Here is a 10,312-nt window from a genome sequence, read left to right as displayed (position 1 = left end):
TAGTTCTTTTTACCTGAAGAAGAGTATCAGTATTGCCAGATCTCGCACAACGTAGTGTTACTGATTTCTTGTTTTCACTGAACGATGGCTAAAATCGTCCGGCAAAAAAAATCCCTGTTTCTCTTTACTCAATTCTGTGTTGGGTTATGAGTGGAAAAAAAAGAGAGTTGTAGTTTCTCTCTAGATGAAATATAATGCTATAAAACAATTGTGAGTCAATTAAAAAGGTGCTGTTAAATTGGGGAATGAGAAAGTAACTGTTGGGTCAGAGGAGATGCAAGCGGCATGAAAATTGTATAAACAAAGTGCGAGTGCTGGAAGCAGTGATTTGTGTTGAAAGCCTTTGAAAAAGAGTGATGATTACCAAATTAGATAAAGGATTGACTGTTAGTGAAGCCATCAAGAAAGTGCCACTTTAAGATATAGCGTACAGGATTGGGATTGGTTCAGTGTGGAATGAGGTAAACCACCACCACTCAAATGTTGAAAAACATTTATTTTGCTTGGATAGGACGCCCACCAAAAGGATGCCGGAACAGGACAAGATGAGTGGCAAATGAAATTTCTGTCGAAGTTCAAATCAAACAGCAAAGACATTCATGACTGGTGCAATAAGGAGGTGCAAATAATGGAGATTATAGATGACGCAATTATCAATGTGGTACTTAATGAAAAAGACTGTAAAAAAGACGAGAATATGAATTAAATAACTCTAGAAAATACCACATTCCGATGGGCTCAAAGCAATCTGATACTTGCCTACATAGAAAACAAGGATATTGCATGCCACACAATATAATGTCTAGCAGTATTGGCGTAATATTGCATCACCTAAGAAAGGGCAAAGGTTGACTCAAAAATCAATCACAGACTTAACACACTTCACTACAACACTTATTACAATAAACATTTTGTACATTTAACCTTACTTTTTGTTATTTTTTATCCTATTGCCTCATAATCTCTGTATTATATGAGGTATCCGAGGTAGTCCTGGACCCATTTACCTAGTTTATAGGGAAACAAACTAAACGTGTTAATTCATAACTAATCAAATAAAAAAAATGACATCAATTTTACTAAACTTTTGAAAAAAAACTGCAAAACAATATCTTGGCACTTTTCAATACTCTTAGTAATAAAATAGCTGGTACTTTTGAGTACATCAAGTTAAAAAAATGCCCATATTTTAAAATAGTTTTTTTTAACAAAATTTACAAATTTTACAGAGTAAAAAAATATTAAAATATATAGTCCACACGTCCACAAATGTATTTTTTATCTGCGTTTAAAAACAAAAGCCCAAAATCATCGAAACTTATTACACGTAAAGTTTAACAAAATACCTTGCCAGTATAGGGATGTAACAATTGTAGCTGTTCCTATGGTGTGGCAATTAACACAACTACTGGTGCTGATAACTCTGGTGGTTTATATAACAACATAAGGCTTACGGCCTGACAGTACAAGAGCGAAATATACTTCAATCGGTAATTAAGAAAAGAAGAAAATGATTATTAAATGATGATTTTTGGGACATCTCAATATTACAAGAAATGCAAGAGTATGGCCGTACATTATAGTACGGATTATAATTGTTATTAAATACCTCAAAACTAATTTCCCATTTGATTACAAATACTACACAGTTATTCATTTAGTATAATATAAATCAGCATAAAATTTGAAATTTCAATAAAACAAAATAAATTGTGAGTTTTAAACCAAGACTGAAAGTTTACCAACCTGTACAACTGTTTACAAAGTGCCCATTCATTGGTGGAAGCAGAAACAGCTACATGCCCGGAGTTGTGGACAACTTCTCCTGTCACACTGCGGGCACTCCGATTGTACTTGAGGACTAATCTGCCATCATTTTTATGAGTTAAAATTCACCATAACAAGATCAACAGACTACATATAACTTTCTCTTATTAAGATTAAGTCTACATAAATCTGGCCGATTCTTTTATGCAACTGATATTGCTACATAAAGCAATAAGCAAAGTTAGGATTGTATTTAAACTAAAAGCTTCAGTTAAATATGGCAAGTTTTACTGTAGTACCATTATACCATTAGTGTAAAAGTAAATTAAACAGTTAGCAACTATTATATTGTTTTCTATTTTATATTTTTATATTTTTACAGTCAAAGTTTGACTTACTTTTTATTTAAAACTAAATACATCATTTGAAGTACCATGTCAGTAAAATAATTGAAAACATGAATATAGATTACTTGGATATTTTTATAGCTATGAATTTCAAATAAGCTACAGACCTCAGCATGAATTCCACTTGGAGTATCCAAACGTGTGTTTGCGGTACGAGCATAGATTTGTTCTCATATTTGTTACTGATTCAAAATTCACAGCTCACAACTGCTAGAATATTCGATTTCTCAATCATCTCTCAATATACCTTTCCCCTTTAAGATGCTTCCTTTGATGGAAAAAACTAATGCTAATCACTGAGCACTGAATTGGGGCTGTTTGGGGATTGTCTAATTATTCCTAGCAAAATGCTGTGATGAGATATTAAGTTTGTTTTACCATATGTGGACAGACATTGGCATACAGTAAAACATACTTTTTAATAAAAATGTCATAGAGAACAGTTCTTGAAAGTTGAAGAAAGTCTTCTGATAACGAAAAATTTGTGAAATGTCTGTTCATTTTTTACACCAAAATCGTTGGTGATCATTGAGAGTTGTGTACTCATTCCCTCATAATAAATATTCTTTGGCCATTTCTTAAAGCTTTTACCTATTTTTTACTATTTGAATGCCATTCCATCACTTACAGTATAATGATTGTCCTTACAATTCTAATAATGAATTTCAAGTGCTGTTACGCTTTTTGTGCCAAGGAACAAATAATAACAGCACATACTTCACAGTTGGTGGGATTCTTAAATTGACGGGGCATTTGAACTATTATGCATTAACAGATGTAAAAATTATAGAATTTTTGCTGTAATTCCATCTGTGGCTTGCTAAGTGCAGCATTGGCGGAATTTCAATACAAAAAACATGTCTAGATTTTGACATAAAAAATTCCCTAATATCCATTTTCTATTCATATCTGCCTAAAACATACTTGAGTACATATTAGAACATGATCTCTTTTTCAACCATATTCTGTATGTTGCCAAGATCCCGTGAAATAATCTCATACATAATAAGAAGAGATAAAATTTGTTCTGGACAAGGCAGAATATAAGTTTATGTTATCTCCTACTCGGAATCAATCTACAACACCTATTATATTATTATTATTATTATGTTATATTATAGTATATTATGTTACATCTCCTGACAAACAAAAGAGAAATTGTGCGAGCCTAATGAGTGATAGACTCAACCAAATCCTACAGATGGACTTGCAAAATCATAAAGCAGCTCATTTTTGTCTATGTTAAAATGAAGTTTCATCCAAAATTTAAAGTCTGCAAATGAAATCTTTCTTGATTACGTCATATGATTGTACTCAGTTTCTTTACAAATTTATCTATTCTGCGATTTTTTCGTTCACTCAGGCAAATCCCATGGAGTGACACGCACCATCATCAAAATCATCAAACCTAATGTTGCCGATGTGGAAATGGAAATTGACAAAAAAGTTCAAAACAATAGGTCAGGTTTGTTCTTTAGTGCGGACAGACAGAAATAACATTTTACCAGTTATGTATATATTATGTGGTTGATACCCTAACAATACAAGCTTGTACTGTAAAACAATCATTGCTGGGTGTCTTACTTGTTCCAGTATGATTTCCCAGGTTTATCCAAGTGGAACCCTTGTGGTTTCAGAGCTATCCTTAACTTCTCAAGATTTCTTGGGTTCCTGTTGTAATAGAATGTAGCAGCAGTGTCTTTGGCAACTGATGATGCAAATCTACATCTCTCTTGTCTTACTGCTGAACGTAGTGGGCTGAACATGACTCTACAATGCTGTAATTCAAAGTCATTTAATTAGAGTTACTGAACAGTAAAGAATGTGTTTTCCATCCATGTTCCCAGATCTTCAGGATACTTTATATATCTAAAGTCAAAGTAAGAAACAATTCGTGTAAACATAGATTCTAAAATGCTTAATTGCCTATCTATGTTTTTCTTAGAAAAAAATACACAACTCAAAAACAGTTCCAGTTATTACTTTGCAATTTCACATAAACATTTATCTTATTATAACCAAACTTACGGTGAAAATTAAAAATATATTTTCACTAGTTGCAAAATATTGGCTATTTAGAAATGTTTATATCAAATTTCACAAAATATATGCGAGAAAAATGTTCATAAGAGGCACACAAATTAGTTCATTAACTCTCAAGCACACACGCCAATTTTCAGCACCACACCACATGCGTAGGATGGATTAAACCCCCATATTATTTTGTTCATAAAATATTAGTTTTTTCTATTTCTGAAAAAAAGAGTAGCATATATTAAATACGCCTTAATTCTTTTAAATATTCTATGTATATAAATAAAATTAATCCATGTAAAATAAATACAGTTTTTTATTTATTTATTTTAAATATGCTAACTTTTTTAGTATATAATGTCCTTATTATCATTTTTCATTTTAACTGAATGTAAAACTAAATTTTTTGATGTTGAATGCTTGTTTTGTATTAGAATAATATAAAAAAACGAACAAAATAATCATGCTTGTATAAAAGTTTTTTAAATTTATCTGTTCAAAAGATACAAATTGTTGTAGGTAAAATATAGAATTAAAAATTCATATGAAAAGAAAGTGCCTTTCATTTTAAAAGCCTAATACCAAATATTATTATGAATATAATTATTTATAGTCTTAAAAATGCTCTGTAATTAAATTAACGGCCTTCAGACCTGCAGTAGACAGTGCATTATAGGTTGGGAATTTAACGTCCGTTATTCTGGCACATACTAGCTGGGCTCCTCATACATTAGTTTATTGCAGTTGCAGCACACTGTATTAGTCTTTCTGTCTTTCCCATGGAGAAATCGTCACATGTTCCTGACTATCTTTTCTGGGATTCTTCTTGAAGAATCAGCATGTATGACTTTGTTAACTCTAATGCTAGCTGCTTTAGAAATACTCTTTTCATAATAGGAGTTTCATATGACATGTTTTGTCAATACATTATTAGTGAATTGATAGCAGCAACTATCAATATCAAACAGATTCCATAGCCTCTCTTCTTCTCATGTAAAATTATTCATGTTGCAAAACATTCACCGTTCAAATTATTCATTCAAAACAAACACTTTATTTACTGAATAAAAACAATAAAATTTCATCACAGGTATAAATAAAAAGTAAACAGAAGCAACAAAAAGGATAAAATAAATTAGGAAAATACTCATATAAAATGTGTCCGCTGAATGTAATAGCACACATGGAGTCTAACACACTCCAGACAACATTTCTTGGTGACAACAAAGATTGGTTGATCTTGAGCATACAGTAGGGGGGATGCTGACTAAAGGGTATACAAAGTTTTAAATTACAGTGTGTTTAATTTCGTGTCCTACAAGTAACAAAAGAGTGCCTGGGGTGGAAGCACCCATGATTAAAAAAGTGTTTTAATACTTCATTAGTTATGGTAAGAAATAAATTATAAAATAAATTTTTACCGTTTAACTAAAAAGCATATCCCCCAGGTAAATGTTAGTCTTAAAATAATTACACAAAAAATTCCTTTTATATACATATATACTAGTGACCTGGTCTGGCTTTGAACGGGTCCTATACATTTTAAAAAGATTTCTATATCCAATCATACATAATTATTGATTTTTAAAATTTTTAATGTTGGCATAAAACCCTGCTCAACATATTAATTACTCTTACACGAGGTCATTTGAAAAGCAATATTATTTTTGTGTTTTGATTTAGTATGGTCGCATGTAAGAGGAGAGGGTCAGTGGTTCAGGTGGAGGGAGAATTTCCTCTAATTTTACTTTGCTCTGCAAACAACACATGCCTCTTGATTCATCCTTCCATTTCAGAACAGAGTAATGTTCGCAGACAATAGACATTGAACCTATAGAAACTATGGGATAATTCTCGTAATCAATTGAAGGATCGTAATTGATGGCAGAATTTACTTTATTTGGCCATGAATTATAATTATCTCTTTTTCAGTATTAATTGGTTATTTCTTGGTTCAGACACTTGGAAGGCTCTCTGAAAGCAATGTCTTTGACGATCACGACTAAGACAAATCTCACATTCGGTAGAAGATTCTCTTTCTCTTGCGGTGAAATTCTTTCTCTAGAATTTTATAGCCGAATTTCCCTCTTTTCTTCATGTTCATTAATACGTTGCAAACTCATTCCTTTTGCATTTTTTTGTACTTCTGCCTAAACTTGTACTACGCCTTCTTTGAGACATAGTCCAATTTGTCTACCAAAAGACAATAAAAATAAACAAAACTATTTCCTGACTACAACTGATTCACTTAGATATCCCAAGGTACAACAATTTTACGTACCTGACACAACACTCAAAACAAAACTTTTATATGTTACTTTTTACTCAAACAAAGCATCTGTTAAATAATAAGCATAAATCAATTCTCTGTTAAATTTGTTATTTCTTTTTGGGCTTGGTATTTTTTATACCATTAAGCTACATGTATTTTGCCACAAAAATTATGACATGTGCATGACACCAACGTGGTGCACCGGGATTGAGCATGTTAAAATTTGTTTCATATAAAAAAGGTAGTTAAATGTGGGCAACAAATATGTTTATAAATATAATTTCTGAACAAACAATATAAAAAGTAACTATTATGAGAAAAAGTTATTTAACAAATTAGCAAAAAAAACCTGTTTTTGGGGCTTTCTTGATGTTTGGAAAGTTACTGCTCATATTGTTAGCCAGTAATTTCTTAAACTTACTCTGAATGATTACAAGAACTAATAAATTTTATCTATATTCTATATATATAAAAATGAATATTTGTGTGTTTGTCCTTTTATAGAATCGTAAACTATTTGACCGATCATTATTAAAATTTCTATGTATATGTATTTTTTCACGGAGAAGGTTTATGCTATGCCCATTGATGTAACTAGCCACCAGGCAGCGCTGCTGCACATTATAAACTGCAATTACGAGACAGTAAACGTATTATTATACGCTATTGCCTGACACTGTTTGAAGGCGCTAAGTTATTATGTATATTTGTCTTTAAAATAAATTTTTGGATGAACTTAAAGCTTGAGTGTTAGACCATTTTAGATTGGAAATATAATTTACTTGAGCCAGAAATGCTTATGCACGGGCCAAGCTCACAAAAAGTGTGTGAAGCCGCAGGAAACCAGCTAGTTAAATATAAAATGAACCACTGAAGTTGCACATCATTATTTAAGCATAATTAACATAGTGAACTTGCCATCTCAAACAAACATAATATTGTTTTAGAACATAGTAGAACTAATTTTCTCACATAGATCAACATTTTTTTGTGTCATATTTTGATAAATCAAATAAAAACAATATTGAATGGGTTATTTGGCAGAAAAAAACAATGCTTTTAATTCTTAGGACATACAAAGAATAATTCTTTGGGCTGACATGACTGCCTCTAGCCATCCGAGTGCGTTCAGTAAAAACAAGGCAACTTGATAGCGTAAACAGATATTGTAAATCCACATAAGCGGTATCTTTCTATTACATATTTTGTAGATACATACTATACCGGTGTGAGAAAGTATCATGCAGTATTTGAAATATACTTCAATGGTAAGTGTAGAGGGAGATAAATTAACATAACCTTATAGTCCTTCATTTTCTGTATGTAATGTTACGAACAACCTAGCCTTACAAACATACGTATTATAAATATAAAAAAATAAGATTAATATGATCACTTGATTTGAGCTTTAATTTAGGAATGCCTACTATCTTGAGGAGTATTTTTATTTTTTTTGTCAGAAGTGTAAGGTGGTGCTGAGGCCCATACTGATGGCTACGGGCATTTATGATTGGGTAATTTCCCAACCTTAGATCACGTCCCAGATCATCCAACTTTTCCGAAGTAAGATATGTTTAGACAATCTGGCACGTGATCTGGGCTAAGCTATCAGCTGTATCCAACACTTTCCAACCTTATAACATGATACACAGGCACGCAAATAGGTATAACAAAAAATTAAGCAATATTTCAATTCTTGATGTTTAAAAACATAGTTGTTGGTTACCATTACCATCTAAAGCACAAGGAGAATGAGTTAAATATGCTAGGATAATCAAAATAAATCCAACTCTTGATATATGAATTTGAATCAGTAATTGGTGTGATTGGAGCATATAAAAAGATGCACATTGTCAGGGATCATTTTATTGGGAAATGTAACATAACGTAAAAACCTACACTTGTAAAAAACAGGTCTTTCAAGAATAGTTGTTTTAATCATTTTAACAAAATATGTTATGGGGTAATTATCATATTAACCGCCGGGGCGGAAAAATACGAGTTTTGCGTTCTTAACTTATTGGAATCGTCCTATATAAGAAAAGTATAAGGTTTGATGGGGTGGAAATGAGAAATAACGAAGTTCTAGAAAATAAAAAATTAAATAACTTTCCAGTAATATCTCCATGTTCTACATCCACGTCTAGCGTTCACGTGACCTTTTGTGGCCAATGATTGAACCTCGTGATGACGTCATCGGTTTGCGCCGCCATCTTTGCAAACGTAAATGAGAAATTACAGAAATGAGCAGAATTTTGATCAAAAATTAATAATGTTTTTCTTAATTTCCGAGAAAAAAATTAATTACGAGTGCCTCCGGCCATCAGCGCGGGCTTCGGCAGCACCTTCGGTGCTGCCCCGCGCTGATGTCAATAAAAGAAAAACATCCCTCGAGATAGTACCTATCAGTAAAATATAAAATTCTAGAGGGGCTGATCAAAAATATAAATTGAAATGTAATGCAAAGGCAATTATGTAAAGTTTAAAAACTAAATAAATCATGAAAAAACTCAAATATATAGATGGATATTAACAGAGAACCACTTACCATTAGTGTGTTGGCGGATATAGCTAAACAGCAGCAACAAAAAAGTGGTCTAATCACAACGAAACGACAAAGTCTCCCGGTTTAAAAACACCACTCGACCGCACGACGAACAAATACACTCATTTTTAAAAATGCCCTGTTCTATTAAAAAAGAGATAATTTCGTTTCGGTTAAAACGTAAGCTCTTTACGTGCCCTACGAAACACTCCGACACACACAATTCACTAGGGTTGGTTGAACTAGTGGATGGTTGATTCATCATTGTAAAACTCACTCACTCAATCCGACCTACTGAACACGATATCTTGTGTAGAACTGACCTATGCCCCGGACAACTCAGATAACAGGTATGCTATCAGGCTGCTATCAGTCCGGCCGCAGATAATATTCAAGTAAACAGATTATCCAGACACAGCACACAAACTGAACATTAAAACATTAGAAACTTTACCACTTATCAATATACCCCCTAAAATCATGTTATTTGTCATTTGCACCCCCTAGTACTATATATATTTTTTGTTCAGGAGGGTGAGCAGAATAACGTTGGTAACGTCAAATTCGTGATTTGCCGCCCCGGCGTTTAATCTTACTGGTACCATGTTATGTTTTATATAATTAATTACATTTACAGATAATATATTAATAACTTATAGTCGCTAGGGACAAAAAGTGTATACATGTACATAGAATAGATCAAATAACCTACAAACAACTTAATCAGACTCAAACACAATAACTACTGTGTTTGAGTCAACAACAATAACTACTGTTATACATTGTTCAAACAAGACAGTAATATTGAATGGTGCTATTCTAATAGTACTCACACACGCACAGAAAGATTATTTTGATGTTTAGATTTGTATTATTACTTAGATTACACTTGCTTGATGTTCTATCTAATTGTTGTTGGTTACTTCGTTCTACATTTTTTGTACACACACAAACACAGACCCAACAAAAATTAACAGTCAGCTGTTGCGTTTTGATCATTGCCATAGACGAAAAAGAAAAAATATAGTCCTGGCGTGCAAGGCAAAATCAATCCATACAATAAAAATGCGTTTCTTTTTAATAACAAAATCGTGAGTATCAACATGAGAAAGAAACTGCTTTGTATATTGATGATTTGTTTAATATTAAATCCTGATTTCGTTTTTATGACTCGTGTAGCTTTTAAGAACATTTGTAAATACGCTTTTAATGAATGTTCCTTGAAAACCATCATTCAAACGTTTTAAAACTGGAAGAAGATATCGTTCTACATACAGTAGCGAAGAA

The 10,312-nt window shown here is 32.2% G+C and overlaps 1 protein-coding gene across 3 annotated transcripts; it reads right to left on the bottom strand.

Annotated features, from left to right (window-relative positions):
- Positions 1-1,634: 1,634 nt before the first annotated feature.
- LOC124374997 (39S ribosomal protein L18, mitochondrial-like) lies at positions 1,635-9,977 on the bottom strand. Of its 3 annotated transcripts, none has more exons than XM_046833130.1 (3): positions 9,859-9,977; positions 3,759-3,952; positions 1,635-1,866 (listed from the first exon to the last, which is right to left on the bottom strand). In XM_046833130.1, exons 2-3 carry the CDS (start codon positions 3,938-3,940, stop codon positions 1,650-1,652), a joined length of 399 nt encoding a protein of 132 aa, XP_046689086.1. In that variant the 5' UTR covers positions 3,941-3,952; positions 9,859-9,977; the 3' UTR covers positions 1,635-1,649. The 3 variants fall into 3 exon arrangements, with proteins under 3 accessions (XP_046689086.1, XP_046689087.1, XP_046689088.1); XM_046833131.1 differs by having other exon boundaries at positions 9,867-9,977; XM_046833132.1 differs by lacking the exon at positions 9,859-9,977 and adding an exon at positions 9,738-9,838.
- Between the last annotated feature and the right edge of the window lie 335 nt (positions 9,978-10,312).

The sequence above is a fragment of the Homalodisca vitripennis genome, unplaced genomic scaffold (assembly GCF_021130785.1).
Source record: "Homalodisca vitripennis isolate AUS2020 unplaced genomic scaffold, UT_GWSS_2.1 ScUCBcl_12305;HRSCAF=21945, whole genome shotgun sequence".
NCBI lineage: Eukaryota > Metazoa > Arthropoda > Insecta > Hemiptera > Cicadellidae > Homalodisca > Homalodisca vitripennis.
Note: the sequence above shows the minus strand (reverse complement) of the source record. Positions and strands in the feature narration are given on the sequence as shown.